We start from the raw sequence: 17,845 nt of genomic DNA, 5'->3' as shown, positions 1-17,845 counted from the left end.
GCCAGGCTCGGGACATGGCAAAGGACATATTAAAGAAGATATTAAAGAACATTTTTCTGTGTGAGAGCAGGGCCAGGCAGGGTGAGGAAATTGCTTCTGGTTCAGGGGCAGGGAAGGGAGATAACAAAACTCTTTTTGATGTAAGGTCTGTGTTAGGACAGAAGAGAACTCTATTTTTTTACATTAAAAAAAAATCATATTTTCAGTTTCTCATTGGAAAAATTAGTGGTGGAGGTAAGGAAGAAGAAAGCTTTTTGATTATTTAGCACCTCATGTCGTTAATTTAAAGCTGAGTTGTGTAACAATGACATTAGCACATGAATCTGGTCCTGGAAGGAATTATATCATCTGTGCTTATGGGAACTTCATCCCTGGGGTCCCAGGAATGCTGGGTGGTGACACACACTGGCAGAACACTCCATGGAAAATCTGCTTCAGGCAGACATTTCTGCACAGAGGAACTCATTTCTGCCCTGTTAGAAAAGCAGCATCTATGGTTTTATTGCTGCCATTGAGCTTGCAGGATGGGGAAGTTCTGTGTCAAACAGGGTTGCAGGGCTCTGAGATTTGACTGAGCTCAGGAATCCACAGGATGCTCTCAACTGCCTTCATAAAACTTAAACCAAACTAACATCACTATAGATTGACTGCAGTGCCAACAGCAGGGCTGTGGTAAGAAAAAAATTGAAATAAAAAATAAATTTAAAAAAATTTTAAAAAAATTTAAATAATTAAAAATAATAAAAAAATTAAATAAAGCAGCAAACTTTTGTCAAACTGGTGGTTAAAAATCTCTCTAATTCTAAGGCAATAATTTCCAAACTGTGCAATAACAGCAGTGATGTTTTTGAGAGTTTGTGCCCAGAATCATCATACCCCAGGTAATTCAGGGAGCAGCTGCACTATTTATCAGCATTGGCAGCACTGTTCTGCTCTGCACTCTGGGGTTCTGCTGAATCCAGTTCAGGAATTCTCAGGTACACCCATTTAATGACAGCAAAAGCAAGGCACTTCTTGACATCTCAATTATCCTGCCACACATCGAAACCTGCCTGAAAGGGTGACAAGACTCTGTGTGAGCCCAGGCTCGTGCATTAGACTTTTTCATGGAAAAAAAAAAAAAAACAACCAAAAAACCGTATGTTGCATTTGTTAGATTGGGATTTGTGAGAATCACACAGAATTCCAGGTAAATATTTTGTACTTTTTAGATTGGGATTTGTGAGAGTCACACAGAATTCCAGGTAAATATTTTGTACTTTTTAGACTGGAAATTGTGAGAATCACACAGGATTCTAGGTAAATATTTTGTACTTTTTAGACTGGAAATTGTGAGAATCACACAGAATTCCAGGTAAATCTTTTGCATTTGTTAGATTGGAATTTGTGAGAGTCACACAGAATTCCAGGTAAATCCTTTGCATTGATTGGGATTTGTTACAAAATCCCAATCTAACAATTCCTTTGTTAGATTGGGATTTGTGAGAATCACACAGAATTCCAGGTAAATCCTTTGCATTTGTCAGACTGGGATTTGTGAGATTCACACAGAATTCCAGCTCAGGGCTGCTCCTGGTGATGCAAGTTAGATGTGCAGCAAGGAAAAACAGAGAAAAAGCAAAAAAGAAGAGCCTGTCATGCCTGAGTGTGGCCATCTCTGACCTGAGGGCAGCCTCTGGTACCAAACCTTGTGCAGAAAGAGTTCAGGTGTAATAAACACTGGGAAAAGGGAAATTAAACAGTGCATGGAGCTCTCTTACTGTGGGTGCTCTGCATCTCTGCCTTGAATGCAAAAAACCCCAAAGACACCCAAGGAGTGTAAACAAATGTAGGAAGAATAAAGCATTCTCCTCCTGGAGGTGCCTGATTTGAAGTCAACACTGCATTAACTTGCAAAAACTGATGGTTAATTTTATTTTTTTTTTCTACAGACAGCAAAAATCTAAATTCAGCAAAATTAACAGCAAAATCTAAATTCAGTCTAACAGCTGGAATAAAAATCTCACTTTAAATATCTGAGATGGCTGTTGGTGATAACAACTAGGCTGCCACATGAGTTTTAACGATCTCAGATTGCAAGCTGAGATCTTTCAGGAGTACTTTGTGTTCTCCTGCTGGCAGGGCAGAGATCAACTGAATGTGTTAAGAAATCAGATATAAAGAAGCACTCAGATAAATGTGGTTGATATGTGGAGTCCAACAGTAAATTGAAAATAGACAATGCTCCACAAAAACAGTGATTTGTCCCCAGACTTCCAAATCAATTTCCAAACTAACATCATATTTTTGGCCTTTTATAGGAGCTAACAGTACAATCTTATGAAGAATCAATTAGGAGTAAATTTAAGGTAAAGGGGAAGTTGCAAACAAGCTGACAATGCCAGTTTGGGATGACCTCCACAACATCTCCCTGCCAAGGAATCAGCATTTATAAAATCTTCAGTTCTTGGAGAAATTACAAGCAGAACCCCCAAATGTGAGTCTGCAGAATCAGCAGTTGCTTAGGGAATTCTTGGCAGCCGCGTGCCCGTAAGAACAAAGCTACATCTGTGGACAACAAGCCTGAGGAACACGTTCTGCAAACCCCCAAATTCTATTTCCAGCCTCCAATGCAGACATTTACAAGCAATTCTGCCAGGAACCAGCAGTAATTTTAGTGCAATGTTTGTTTCCAAGTTCCTGAAAGCACCTACTCTGTGCAAAGGACTGGGAATAGCAACACCATCTTTACCCTGTCTACAGCAATCACATTTTTGCTCCCCTTGAAGCTCAAAAAGGAGGCACAGACTGGATGGAAAGTGAGGAAATTTTTCTGAGTTCTTCCCCTTTCAGCATATGGTTTAGTTTCAGTTTTTTCCAAGCTAGAACAATGTGCTGCACAAGAGACAAGATGATGAATGCTTCATTTTGGGCTCAGTTAAAACAAACAACTTTCCCTAAAAGCACATGCTTTGTTTCAGAGTGACATTTGGTAAAAGCCTCGTGTCCATATTATGTTACATCACTGCAGGTCAGCTCTGTGACTGACACACAGGGCCAGGGAAAAGGAGATTTCCCTTAACCCTCACCTTGCCACAGCCCCAGAGTGCTCTGAAGGCAGAATTCAGGTTCCTTTTACACCATTTCTCAATCTCCCTGCGCTAATCAAGGCAGTTACAAACTTAAGAGATGCTGAGAATTTTTTTTTTTTTTGTTGAGAATGAATACAACAGACACGATTTCCCACCAAGATTAACCCAAGGAAGAGTATTTCACAATTTCCTTCACCAAGAAAGTTTTCTGATGAATTCAGGTTCCTTTTACACCATTTCTTAATCTCCCTGCACTAATCAAGGCAGTTACAAACTTAAGTGATGCTGAGAATTTTGTTTGTTGAGAATTAATAAAACAGAAAAAATCCCCCACCAAAGTTAACCCAAGGAAGAGCATTTCGCAATTTCCTTCACCAAGATAGCTTTTCTGATGCACCAAAATCCATCATTTTTTCACATCAAAACTCTCAATACCAGCCCTGTTTGGTTCTCTCAGAGGTTTTAGTGTCACATCCCCTCCTTCCCAGCACGTTTTACAAGGAAAGGCAACTTTAAAAACTTGTTATTTCTGTGATAAATGCTGCCCTGTACTTCCAGCCACCACTAAATTCACATTTTAGCATTGCCATTCACCTTTAAATAGGTATTTGAGGAGGTCAGAGTTATTTATGCTCTCAGGGTTGAATGAGGTGGCCAAGGTCACATTTTGGCTTCCAGCAAAAAGGTGGGAGGGCAGAGGGATGTGCTGGGCTGCAGGTGGGCAGCACCTCCCAGGCAGTGGGGCTTGGTGGGGACAGAGCCAGGGAGCTGCACAGCACTGCCAGGGGAGCCACCCCACAAACCAGGGGAAACCACCCCGTAAAATCCAGGGGAATCAGCCCAAAACACGGGAGAGCCACCCCACAAACCATGGGGGAACCACCCCATAAAATCCAGGGGAATCAGCCCAAACCATGGGAGAACCACCCCACAAACCAGGGGAACCACCCCATAACATCCAGGGGAAACCACCCCATAAACCACAGGGAATCAGTCCAGGAGAATCACCCCACAAACTCCAGGGGGAAACCACCCCAAACTATGGGGGAACCACCCCACAAAAACCAGGGGAATCAGCCCAAACCATGGGGGAACCACCCCACAAACCACAGGGAATCAGTCCAGGAGAATGACCCCACAAACCAGGAGAATCAGCCCAAACCATGGGGGAACCACCCCAAACAATCCATGGGAATCACCCCACAAACCATGGAGGAATCAGCCCAGGGGAATCACCCAAACAACCATGAAGGAACCACCCCAAATCACAGGGCAACAACCCCACAAACTCCAGGGGAATCAGCCCAAACCGCAGGACAACCACTCCACAAAAAGACTGGAATGGAACCATAAAACCTTATCAAGCACTGCTGTCTCCTTGGGAAGCCACAAAAAGACTGGAAAGGCACCAAACCCCACAAACCCACCCCAAACTGGCTGGGCACGGCTCTTACCTGCTCCTGGGAACAGCCAGCCCTTCCTCCTGCAGCTCTTCCTCCCTGGCCCATCCCTTTAGGGGATTAAACCTTCTCATCACCTCCCAAATGAACCCAACTGGGCTGACCCCACTGCAGGCTTAACCCTTTCAGTGCCCCGCGGCACCTGCAGACCCCTCAGCAAAATCTGATTTTTACTGTGCTAGGACTGTGTGGAGGCAACCAAGTGGGAGAAGAGAGCCAAAAAAATTATTTTTGACTGTAGTCATAATGGCAATAAAAGCCTTTGCATGGATTTAGTCTCACTGGAGTGAAATTTGTGTGGCTGTGTCTCTGGCAGGGCTGGAAGTACCAAAGTCCTTCTGGTGTGGCCCAATTCTGGGTTCTTGGGGTAAAAAGAATTTTTTCTATAATGTTTAAGACTGGTTCTGCTCCGTGGCTGGGGTTGTGAATGTTGATAGAGCATTTTGTGGCAATAAACAGGGAGCAATAAAGTTATCTAGCCCTGATTACTGAATTTGATGAGGGGTTCCTGAACAAGGCATTTGATAATTATGTGGCTCTTCAGTATGTGAAGCAGTGGTTAAAAAAAACAATTAAAAATTTTTAAAAACAGGGAAAAAAGATTGCTTCAGCTCAATTTTACAAGCAAATTTTTCACAAGCAATTCTTTTCCTTCACTCATGGCAGCCACTCCCAGGGCTCAAAAGCTGCAGAGAGAAAAGCTTCCTGTGATGATGGAGTCCCAACATTCTGGGCTACTTCAGATTCATTTACCAAAGTAATAAAATTTCAGCCTGTACCAGCTCAGAATCCATTTCTCCAATGGACTTGAAACTGCTGACAGCAAAAAAAAAAAAGTGAAACCTCTGCAGCTTAATCCCCACTTCCCTTCTGTTCTCCAAACAACTCCAATGAAGTCATCACAAACATCCCAGGAACTGGTGCACAAAGATGAGTCTGCAAAATTCTAACTGTGGTGTAGATGCCATCGGTGAGGGTCTGTCCTTATCACCCCTGTGAGCAGAATGAAGGATTGTGAGCAGAATAAAGGATTGTGAGCAGAATGAAGGATTGTGATCAGAATGGACTGTGATCAGAATGAAAGATTGTGATCAGAATGAAGGATTGTGAGCAGAATGAAGGATTGTGAGCAGAATGAAGGTCTGTGATCAGAATGAAGGTCTGTGATCAGAATGGACTGTGATCAGAATGAAAGATTGTGATCAGAATGAAGGATTGTGAGCAGAATGAAGGATTGTGATCAGAATGGACTGTGATCAGAATAAAGGGTTGTGATCAGAATGAAGGATTTTGATCAGAATAAAGCACTGTGATCAGAATAAAGGTCTGTGATCAGAATGAAAGATTGTGATCAGAATGAAGGATTTTGATCAGAATGAAGGACTGTGGTCAGAATAAAGCACTATGACCAGAATAAAGCACTGTGATCAGAATGAAGGATTGTGGTCAGAATAAAGGACTATGACCAGAATAAAGGACTATGACCAGATTAAAGGTCTGTGATCAGAATGAAGGCCCTTGCTGTGTGCAAAGGCAGGTGAAGGGGCACAGCTGGCTCTGCATCACCTGCTCACTCACTCTGGGATGTGATAAAGGAGGAATTTGGACTCTGTCCCTTTCCGGTGTAAAGTCCAATCTCTGGTGCTTCCTGTGCAGGAGGTTCTTTCCTCTGCCCTGCAGCAGGTGACAGATTTAATAGGAAATGATGAAGTCAAAGCAAAGAGTGCTGATAAGAGGTTTATTCTTCTTCGAGGCTTTTGATAATTTGTTTCCAGAAAATGACACTTCTTTAAGGAATTCGTAAGCATCTTCAGCCTCATCAGGGCTGCTGCAGAATTTCCTGTTTTTGTGTTCTCAGAACTGCTGAGCTGCTGAAATTGCCAGTAAAGCCCAGGGTGTGTTATCCAGAAGAGGTGGAGCCTGTAACAAATCCAGATTTCTCACTGATATTCTCATATTGTGAGACTGCACAGAATCCAGAGCCATTCCACCTGCAGCTGCCCTGGGCTCAGTCCCACAGCCAGACCCCTCTGTGTTTATCTATCTCCTGTCACACCATCCTTCCATGCAGAAAACCATGGCTTTTGTTGCATGAGTGCCTTTAAAGCCAGCTGTGAACATTTATGTCCCAAAAGGTGTCCATGTGCTCTTACACCATGTTGTGGGTGCAGAGCTGTGAAACACAAACCCTGAATCAGGGCCTGGCTCAGTGGGAGCAGACTCAGCTCCTAAAGTGAAGGACCTTAAACTTCCAAGGGCAAGGTCCTGGTGAGATTCCCTGCTCTGAGGGTGGATGGGTCTGGCCTGGTCAGCAGGGAGGAGTTGGTGCTTTCTAGGTACCCTCAGCCCTCCTGGGAATGCAGGGTGGGAGCTGAGCTCAGCTCCTGGGATGGGCACCAAGAACCCCACTGGGAACTGCTCCTCCTGAGGGGCAAATAAACCTCTGTGTGCTGTAAGCCAGCGTTTCTTGCACAAAAATCTGCACTTTTGATCCATTCCCTTTTATATTCATCAGATGCTTAAAACCCTTCCAAAATGCCCCATGAAACACACCCAGAGACCCTTGATCAGTGTGATCTGCTCCAGTTGTACTCCACAGCACCAAACCAGAGCCTGTTTGTTGACAACATGCAATGTACTGCCTTGGCTGCTCTTTTCCTTTGTCCTGGGCTGCAGCCCTTCCAAAGCTTTGATTTCCAAATGACTCCCTAAGCTTTCCTGGACATGAAAGCTGCATTTAATGTTCCTTATATCCGTGTGGAATGCGGAAACTCCCCGAGCTGGGGATGCTTCTCCTAAGACCTTTCTTCCTCTCCTTCCACGTGTGGCTGCGGTATGGGCAGGATGAGGGGCTCTGCAAAGCTGCTGCTGGCAGGAGGGATCACACAGAACCAGGGGAGGAATCAAAACCAGGGGAGGAATCCAACAGAACCAGGGGAGGAATCAAAACCAGGGGAGGAATCCAACAGAACCAGGGGAGGAATCCAATAGAACCAGGGGAGGAATCCAACAGAACCAGGGGAGGAATCCAATAGAACCAGGGGAGAAATCCAACAGAACCAGGGGAGAAATCCAACAGAACCGGGGGAGGAATCCAACAGAACCAGGGGAGGAATCCAACAGAACCAGGGGAGGAATCAAAACCAGAGGAGGAATCCAACAGAACCAGGGGAGAAATCCAACAGAACCAGGGGAGGAATCCAACAGAACCACGGGAGGAATCAAAACCAGAGGAGGAATCCAACAGAACCACAGGAGGAATCAAACAGAACTAGGGGATGAATCCAACAGAACGAGGGGAGAAATCCAACAGAACCAGGGGAGAAATCAAACAGAACCACAGGAGGAATCAAACAGAACCAGGGGAGAAATCCAATAGAACCAGAGGAGAAATCAAACAGAACCAGGGGAGGAATCCAACAGAACCAGAGGAGGAATCCAACAGAACCAGGGGAGGAATCCAACAGAACCAGGGGAGGAACCAGTGGAGGAATCAAACAGAACCAGAGGAGAAATCCAATAGAACCAGGGGAGGAATCAAAACCAGGGGAGGAATCCAACAGAACCAGAGGACTGATATCCCTTTGTATCATCAAAGTGCCAGGGAGGGAGCAGGAAGTGCCTTTGCAGCTACAGAACCCTTGGTCTGTGCTCTTTGTGCACAGAACCAGCTGCAAGCTTGGGCTGGGCACCCCAAACCTGCAGGTTTGCAGAACCCAGAGCCAAAACCCCACTGAACTGCAGGGCCTTTGCACCTCTGTGCTCTCTGATTAGTTAGAAACATAATTGTGCATGTACAGAATTCCCCCCTGCGTTCCAGGTGTAATCTTCACTCAAATAAAGAGAGAAAGCAACTGTTCCCTCCACAGGCAAGGTTTGTCTGTGCTGGTTTATGCCTTAATGTCACATCAATCATCAGACCACGGGGATGTAAATAACAAACTTGGTTTGGAAATTGAAACAGCAACTGGTTTTTTGTTTCAAATGATAAGTATTAGTTTATTTAAAGATAAGGATGTCAAAATATACAGTATTGCATCATTAAGATCAGTGTGGATTAAAATGTCAGGCCCCTGGTTCCCTGTACAGGCTAGGACTGAAGGAACAGAAATCTTAATTTTCTGTAAAATTTATTAACTACAGTTATTACAGGAGTCTTGTGAAGCAGAGAGCTGCCTGGGCAGCTTTGATTTTGGTTTTTATTAGGATTAATTACAAGTATGGATATAAACAAACATCGGGATGAACATTTAAGTTTTCTATGATCTAAGGAACATTAATTCCGGGCTGGCAGGCACAGCCCGGCGTTAGGGGACGTGGCTGCCCTCTTGTGTCCTATTAGAACCTTAAATAGCTTTTAATTTGTTATCCCACCCCGCCGGCCGAGACGGGAGCTGCCCCAATCCCGCCGAGCCTTTGCATTTTAGCGTTTTAATTTACATTAATAACCAGCAGCAAGCAGGACTCGATCGCCACGGGTTCTGCCAGGCTGAAGGGCTCAGCTCCAGTTCCAGCTCTGTCCAAACGCCCCCAGAAGTGACTCGGCTGTTGTTACACCAAAGCAGGACATTTCTGCAGGGATTTGTGTTTTCCCGGCTGCTTTCAAGCTCTCTGAAGCAGAGGATTCTCCGCCCGTGCCTCGCTGCCCTCCTCTGTCACCTGCCTGCTTTTCCTGCCATTTACTGAATTCTCTGCCACCCTCCTACCTGCCTTACCCTGCCCTCTGCACGCCTCAAACCATCCACAGCACCTTACCTTAAACACATTTCACGGGGTTCTGTAGAGCTGCTTTCTACAGGTGAGGAACAAACCCTGCCAGTGACAACCTGCAATGGTACCCAGTGTGTGTTTGCTTCAGCCCTGGGTGTTTGTGACAGCCGTGGGAGGGAAAAGGAGTCATTCCTGCTGCCAGAAAGGAAAGGAGTCATTCCTGGAGCTCCCAGAGGCTGCTGAGCCTCCCTCCAGCAGCCAGGGCTGGGCACTACTTGGATTTCCCAGCAGGGAGGATGGACACGGGATCTGTCTGCACTTCTGCATCCGACATCCTTTTGGAGCCCTGTGGAGACAAGGGAGACACCTTTAGAAACATTTCCAAGTGTTTCTGAATGGTCAAGTCTGGAATTGTGTCCTGGACTTTTGGTGCCAGATGTTTCCCACTGATTTAATCTCCCTGCTTTTCTTCATTTAATATGCACAAATATACGAGCACTATCTGCATCATGAGAACCACACAAAGTTCCTGCCTAAATGTGGGGGTTATTTTAATAGAATTGTCTCAATTGGCATGGAAACAATTGTTGTCAGGAGCTGGGCTCGCACACCAGAGCCAGGCTGCTGTGTGTCTGTAGTATTGGAGTTTTGGCATAATTTCTCTAACATTTCCTTGCCCTGAACGCTTCACTGCAGCCCTGCTAAGAGTCCTTCAGGCATGATGAATGGTGTATTATAGCCAGAGCCCTGCTCTGCTCTGGGTTAAAGGAACATTAAATACTTTTATGCATGACAGGTATTCGACAATGTTCAAGTGATAAAGCTTTTTTTACACTGCAAACATAATTCTGGGTTTGGAACCACTCCAAGACACTAATCCAGCTTAGATGAAGGAAATGTATAGCTCTAACTATACCAACCACATTTTTCACTAACTGATAAAAACTTGGCTCTGGTTTAAGGTGCTTGACCTAATTTTGCCGGCCTTGAAGCTGCCAAAACTTGAGCAAAAAGGACCCACAAAGAGTGTTTGAGGTCACTGTTACCACTGTGGGGTGTCAGTGCTGTCTGTAACCCAAATCATGCCTTGCTGAGCAGAAAATGCAGCGTGACAAAGCTATAGGTGCCTCTGTGCTCTCCCTAGGATAGGAACCAGGCAGAATAATGTGTGAATTGTTCCTTCCAGGAAACCTGAGTCTCCACTTCAGGAGGATTCCGTGTTATGCATGGGGAGTGAAAGGTCTCAACTTCCTTATCCCCTTCAGGGAAGTAAAACCAGCAAGGTTTTTACACTGATAAGGCTCCACCTCACTGATCTTCTTTCAATGTTTCACCTTGGGGGATCTAAGTATGAAAAAGAGCAGCCAAAAATCACAATGGACTGAAAAATGCCATCTAAAGCTGATTGTGACCTCGTGCAGCTGAGCTGGCTGCAGTGGCTTCGCTTCTGCTTCCCCTGGTGTTGAGTTTGGAGGATGCTCTAGAGCAGAATGAAAGGGTTTGGCCATTTACAGGTAGCAGCAAATCCATCATTTATCCACCAACCAATACTACATGAGCTACTCGTTCCAAATTTTCCCAAAACCCCTAAAAACCTCCCCGTCAGGTGAAGATTTCCCACATCACAGGAGCAATGGGGTCTGCCAGCTCCAGCTCCTGTCTGAGCACGAGGAAGTCACTTCTGAACTGATCAGGGAATACAATGAGACCATTTGCCTTTCTTCCTATAAAAGGGTGGAAGGAGGAGGATTCTCCTTGTCAAAAATCCCCATTTTGCCTCATTTGGCACCCATTTTGCAGAGGTCACTCACTTGCTCACTGCAGTCTCCTACTGCACCCATTTTCAAGGTGGTTGCTGATTAAAGCAGGAAGATCAGACTGGCTGATGATTCCTGCTGAACTGGAATTTCCAAGCCCTTCTTTCTTGTGAAAGAAAGAACTTTGTTCTGCCTTTTTAAGGGACAAATTCCAGCTCTGCCCTGGGATTCAGGAGCTCAGGTACCACCAGCCCATGGCTTTGTCACAGCGAGCCTGGAACATTTGGGCAGAGCATTTTAAAGGGCACACGCAGCAAAATCGTGGTGCTGGGGTATTTCCCCCCCCCAGATTTTGCTCAGGAGACGCCTGGGTTAGTGCAGCACATACTCTGATCAGAAAAAATCCGAATACTTTCCACGTGCTGAGCACTCCCAGCTCCTGACAACTGGACTGTGAGTTATTCCAGCTCAGGAAACAATGTTCTTAATCTTTTTTTTCCCTTTTCTTTTCCTTTCTAATCTAATCTTTCAAAGACTCCCTAAATACATTTGCTACAGCTTATAAATTAATCTCTTTTACCATAGGAACAACCTTATCTGTGCTCAAACCCTGCAGCCAGGCACTGATGCTGTTTGCTTACATCAATGGCTCCAGTTGTAGCCAAAATTTCAGCATTTGTAGCCAAAATTCCGGCATTTCCAGCGCAGCTGGAGCTGCAGTGTTTAATCTCCATTCCTGCACTGTGACATCCTCCTGCTCTGTGCATTCCCAGGGGACTCAGATCCTGGAGAGGGTGGGGTTAAAATCCAGAACAGGAGCTGCTGGATCCCCTCTTCAACATCTCCTGCTCCCATTTTACCAACAAAAAGCTGAATTTCTCTGCTGAGTTGTTCCCAGACAATCGAGCTGTTATCTTGAAATGGCAATGCTGGTGTGATCTAATATTTTAGATCAATGATTACACCTTCTGATCACCTAGGAGATAAGATTTTTTTTTTTTTTTAGATTGCAGAATGAGTTTCTTAGCTCTTGGTAACCCTGAGCGTATTCTAAGAGAGGTAATAATAATAATAATAATCCATAATAATATCCCATGAGAGTTTTCCCATACGCAGACCTCATTGTTATGTGGTTTGCTGCCACTTTGAAGCATAATAAACTGACCAAATCAACTTTAATATGGTCAAAAATTTCTATTTTTTTAGAGTTAATGGGAGAGGGAAGCTGCAGGAGCACTCTCTATAACTGCAGCAGAAGATAAGGGACTGCACAACCAAACTGAGGCAAACTGAAAAAATAAATCCTACAGAACATCTCTACCTCCTCTACACTGATTCTGTTTTATTCCTCAAATTGTCTTTTTACCTCTCACAATCTCCTCCCTTGATCTTAAAGCTTTTCTTGTCCTTTCAGTCTGAGCCACCTTTCCTGCCTCTCTCTGTGTCTTTCATGAATTTTGAAGGTGTTTCCTCACTCCTCCAGATCTCCCTTTCTGGAAGAATTCTAAATGTGTGTCTCTCATTGAACTCCACAAAGGAGTTTTGATTTTGACCACCTCCCTTGATTTTGAACTTGCAGGGGTTTTGTTTTGCAGGGATTTTCCTTGGCAGGGATGTCCCAGCTGCACTCCCCCAGGGGTAGACAGGTTCCTCTGCTACACCAGCCCCACCTCCACTTTCCCTGTAATTTGTAGGAACATTGAATCATCCCCACAGCCAGGCATGAACCCCAAATCCAGCGCTGTGCCAACAGTGCCAACAATCATATCTGGGCCAACAATTCCAGCTCCTGCTGGGCAAACCACCCCTGCCTCAACAGCACCCAAAGGGCAAAGCACCAAACCACCCCTGCCTCAACCAGGACCCCAAAGGGCAAAGCACCAAACCACCCCTGCCTCAACAGCACCCAAAGGGCAAAGCACCAAACCACCCCTGCCTCAACAGCACCCAAAGGGCAAAGCACCAAACCATCCCTGCCTCAACCAGGACCCCAAAGGGCAAAGCACCAAACCATCCCTGCCTCAACCAGGACCCCAAAGCACCAAACCATCCCTGCCTCAACCAGGAACCCAAAGGGCAAAGCACCAAACCACCCCTGCCTCAACAGCACCCCCAGGGCAAAGCACCAAACCACCCCTGCCTCAACTAGGACACCAAAGGGCAAAGCACCAAACCATCCCTGCCTCAACAGCACCCAAAGGGCAAAGCACCAAACCACCCCTGCCTCAACAGCATCCCCAGGGCAAAGCACCAAACCATCCCTGCCTCAGCCAGGAACCCAAAGGGCAAAGCACCAAACCACCCCTGCCTCAACCAGGACCCCAAAGGGCAAAGCACCAAACCATCCCTGCCTCAACCAGGACCCCAAAGCACCAAACCATCCCTGCCTCAACAGCATCCCCAGGGCAAAGCACCAAACCATCCCTGCCTCAGCCAGGAACCCAAAGCACCAAACCATCCCTGCCTCAGCCAGGAACCCAAAGCACCAAACCACCCCTGCCTCAACTGCACCCAAAGGGCAAAGCACCAAACCACCCCTGCCTCAGCCAGGAACCCAAAGGGCAAAGCACCAAACCATCCCTGCCTCAACCACCACCCCAAGCCCTGAATTTTCCTCCCTTTCCCAAAACCCTGCTGTTCTTTGGCCCAAGCCCTGCTGGTGAAATTGAAGCACCAATCCCACGTGGATCAGAGTGCCTAAACCACCCAGAAAACAGTAAAAAAAGGAAGAGAAATGAACGTACAAGGCCTTTAAAAAACCCTCCCAGGGACTGCCTCTTCTCTGCCTTCTTGTAGGAGGGCTCCTTGGCGTCGCCGCCGTTGTGGATGGAGTCAGGCTCAGCTGCTGGCTGCTCCCGGGGCTCTGGCTGCTCTCTGCCCTTCTGCTTGCCCAGCTCCAGCGTGGACTTCTTGTCTTTGGAGCCCTCTTTGCTCCTTGGGCCTCCAGGGTCACTCTCAGACGGGGCAAGAGGCTTCTCCGTGGCGTTTAAAGTCTGCAGTGGTTTCAAACAGGGGTTATTTTTAGTGGGGAGCAGAAAGAGTTCAGGAGGAGATCCGTAAATATGTTAGGGAAAAAAAATAATTTAAACAATGGAAGGCCACCTGGCAGGAGGAGTCCTGGTGCCCAGCAGGTTTGCATTTCCAGAGGCTGGGATGAACTCCTGCAGTGTTGGCTCAGGGAAGGCTCCCGGGGAGCTGATGGAATTCCATGAGCAAAGACTGAGGGATCAAACCATCCCTGCCTGGACCAACTTCATGGATGTGTCTGCTGGGGCTGCTCAAGGAGGCAGGGAACGTCACTGAGAGTCACTGCCCACTGAAATACCCCCAGAGTTTGCGCCCCAAAAAGTGCAAGGAAACGATCTGAGAGAGGAGAGAATCATGAGACCCCATAAAGCAAAGGATTAAAACAAATTCCCTGTGAATGAGCAACACTCCAACCAAAAATTAACAACACAGGGGTTGGCTGTGGAAAGCCAGAATATCATAGAAAATTTCATGTACAAGTGCAAAAGAAGAGACAGGAAATCTTCCAAAAAACACCACAATCACAAAGCACCTGTCTAAAGTAAAGGGGAAGATTCTGGAGCTCACAGAAGATCAGGACATATTTGAAGTTCACACAAGAAAAATCATATCTGGCAAACAAAGGATCAGACCACGAAATCGTCACTGTTTGGAAAGCAGTAAATGAGGGTGGTTTTGCCAGGAAATCTGTTTGCAAATAGGATTTTTTTTTCAATGTAAAAAAGAACCCCAAACCCATATGGCTTTATTTATTGCCATCATTAAAACAGCACAAATTTGCCATGTTGAAAAGCTGGAAATCTCACATCTGCCCTCAGGCCATGGCCCAAGCTTAATGCTGTGTATTTTTCCAGCTTTGGGAATTTTACCAATAGTCTTGAAATATTTGGTGTTCTTCTGAAGGCCTGGGGTTATGTGCTCACATGCCAGGCTTAGCTTTCATTCAAAACAAAAACATTTTTAGATATCATGATTTCAGAGAAAACCCTGAAAGCAGAAACCTTAGAGAAACAGAATGCAAACGCACCTCTTGTATTTAAAAATAAAAAACGTTCAAGCCAGTCTAATTTTGGGGAAACAAGAATGAGAGGGGACAACAATCCTGCTGCTTTGCCTTCTTCACTCAATTCAGCTTTTCTCACTACCCAATCTTTAAAAAGTTCCATGTTTAAATCACAGAACCCATTTAATACATTCAGGCCTGACCAGGAGACTCAACTCCTCCACTAAACATTTGGGATGATTTCTTTTTCCAGAGATTGATGTACATGGGTAAATATTTCCTCACACCTGGATTGCTTTGCTCTTAAGACTTTAAAAATCCAGTCTTTGTGCAGGAGAACATGAAGATCAGCAGATTTATAAATGCTTCAAGCAGGTTCAGAGGTGAGCAGAGCCCACAGCCCACCCGTGTCACCTCACCTGGGAAGTGGCACTGCAGTGCCCAGGGGCGCAGGAGCTCTCCCAGCACAAGGATGGACACAGGGCAAACTGAAAGCTGTCTCTGGCTCAGTTAACTCTGGGAGCTCTCAGCAGTTGCTTCCCAAGAGCCTCCTGACCTCAGCTCACCTCTGAAACGATTCTCAGGTGCAATTGCAAACGTTCACCTTCGCTGCAGCCACAAGCACAGCCCTGGGGCTGAGCCCAGACACAGCTGAGTTCAGAGGGGCCCGAGGAGCCTGGAAGCCTCAGAAACACTCTGTGGAATCTGTGGCTTTGCTCTGTGGGTGTAAAAGTAGAGCTTTCCTCCCCACACGTGCCTGAGAGAGCTCTGCAGCCAAAGCAGAGCTGTCCCCATGGCTGGGAGCAGGTGGGGCCTTTGATGTCAGGCAAACTAAACACTTCTTAAAAATATTCATAATACATTTTCCAGGCAAAAAAATACCCAACTCAAACCCTATCAGATAATCTCTTTGAGGTGTTTCATATTAACCTTGAAAGGCAGGAAATTGGCAGATTTGATATTGATGGGAGCAGCTCAGGAAATGTGGTGTGAGGCCAATGAATAATGAAAGATGTTAATGCTCCTTATTCCAAAGGGGAGCTGCTCCTGGCAGTTTGCTTTGCCTCCCTCAACATTAGCAGTGCCACTGAAATAAGAAAAGAAAAATGGACACATTTCCCCCTTATCTTACAGGGACCTTGGACCAAGGCTGATTTTTAAGCCCAGGATTTCTGTGGTTTTGGAGCAGTGCAGAAATTTCTGGAGGGTGCAGAGTGGCAGGGATGGGAAGGGGAGAAGAATCACAGCATTCCAGAGACACTGCAGCATAATTTAAGGAAATCCTTTCAAAGAAATCCCGAAAAAAGGAAGAAGTCAGCAGCAGATCCAGTTTTCCTTGGGCTCCTCTGAGGAATAAAACTGTTCTACTTTACACCAGGGCAAGGGAGAGAAGGAGGAAGAACAATAAACTGATTTACAAAAATGGAAGGAAGCTGGCTGCTCATTAAAATAATAAAATAGATCCAGAGCTGAAACTTTTGGTGTCTTACTCAGATCACTTCACAGAGCTCTTGTATGAAATAAGGATTAAGTGTCACAAGACAAGGCCCTTCTATATTTAGGATGCTTTTAGAGACATAATTCATGAAAATTAACCTTGGTGTCATCAGACATTGTGAAAATAGGAAGAGAGAGATATAATTTTACAGCTATTTAAAAAAGGAAATTCTGAAATGACAGTTTTGAATGCAACTTTAGTTTTCCTCTTAAAGGAAACTGTCTATAGACAGAAGCTTGTTTTAGTTCTCATTACTGAGAGGTGAATTCTTCGGAATATCTTCACTTGGAGCAGATGAGGCTTTGACTCTCAAATTAATAGAATTTGTATTTCTAATGAAAATATGATTTTTATGAAGCATTTGGAAGCCATGAAGAATAGAGTGAAAATACCACACCCAAAGGTTGGGTTTAGATTTTATGAACACAGAACGAAAGAAACAAAAACAGAACAAGAAACAAATCTTTTCATGGCTTTTGTTACATTGCAGTGAACAGTTTTCATTCTCATTTTCAGTTCTCTTTTGTAGAGTTTCCACCAAAATGATTCTTTCCTCAGAAGACAAGTAAATCAACAAAGTAAAAATAATTCTGTGTGTATTTAGTTCCACTGCCTGAGCCAAGGTTCTTCCAGAAAGTCAAAAAGCAGCAAGAGAGAGGAAGAAGACTGAACACAAACCCACTGATTATTTTAAGAAAAGGAACACACCCGGAAAAAGCTTTTTTTTTTTAAAAAAATATGATGTTGACTCTTTAAAATCTTGTTTAATATTATGAACAGATAAAAGAAACAGAGAAGTTATGTGTAAATATACGAAGCTCGGTGAGTGTAGCACTTTCCTTTCAGTGACTTTTACATTTCAAGAGGCAGAGCTGTGTGGAAGGAAGTGACAAGAGCCCATCACCAGGGGATGTGGTGTCTGGGGCCGGGGCCATCTCCCTCTTCCCAACGGGGGCTCCCTCCACCATCACCCTTGCCTGACTAAAACAACAAAGGTCCTGTTTGAGGCCTTCATTCAGGATGGAAACTCCCAGGAATGAAGGCTTGAAGGCACCTCAGCAACTCCACTTTGGAAATGTCCCCATCTCCAGGGTGGGTTTTGCTGGCCCTGCTCTGTGGGATTGTCTCCTGCCAGTCAGGTTTCCCACCAAGGCCTGAGCAGGGATCATCTCAGCCACTAAACAAGAACCTGCTGTCAGCCCTGCTGCTGGAATTTTCTAGGAAAGAGCTTTTCTTTGCTTTCCAGAGCCAAATCTGTCCTACAAGTCCTAGTGGGACTTGCCCTCTATTTATCCACCCTACTAAGTGCATGTGCTGTG

The 17,845-nt window shown here is 45.3% G+C and overlaps 1 protein-coding gene across 2 annotated transcripts in view; it reads right to left on the bottom strand.

Moving 5' to 3' along the window:
• Nucleotides 1-8,502: 8,502 nt before the first annotated feature.
• Nucleotides 8,503-17,845, bottom strand: part of BCAS1 (brain enriched myelin associated protein 1) — a 35,402-nt gene continuing 26,059 nt past the window's right edge. For both annotated transcript variants that reach the window (XM_071446701.1, XM_071446702.1), the window contains 2 exons: nt 13,743-13,991; nt 8,503-9,587 (listed from right to left, as the gene is read on the bottom strand). In XM_071446701.1, the coding sequence (XP_071302802.1) occupies nt 9,513-9,587; nt 13,743-13,991 (324 nt within the window). In that variant the 3' untranslated portion in view covers nt 8,503-9,512. The remainder of the gene's footprint in view (nt 9,588-13,742; nt 13,992-17,845) is intronic.

The sequence above is a fragment of the Agelaius tricolor genome, unplaced genomic scaffold, assembly GCF_023055355.1.
Source record: "Agelaius tricolor isolate 1412-34295 unplaced genomic scaffold, bAgeTri1.0.p SCAF_23, whole genome shotgun sequence".
Lineage (NCBI taxonomy): Eukaryota > Metazoa > Chordata > Aves > Passeriformes > Icteridae > Agelaius > Agelaius tricolor.
This window is presented reverse-complemented; position numbering and strand designations above follow the sequence as displayed.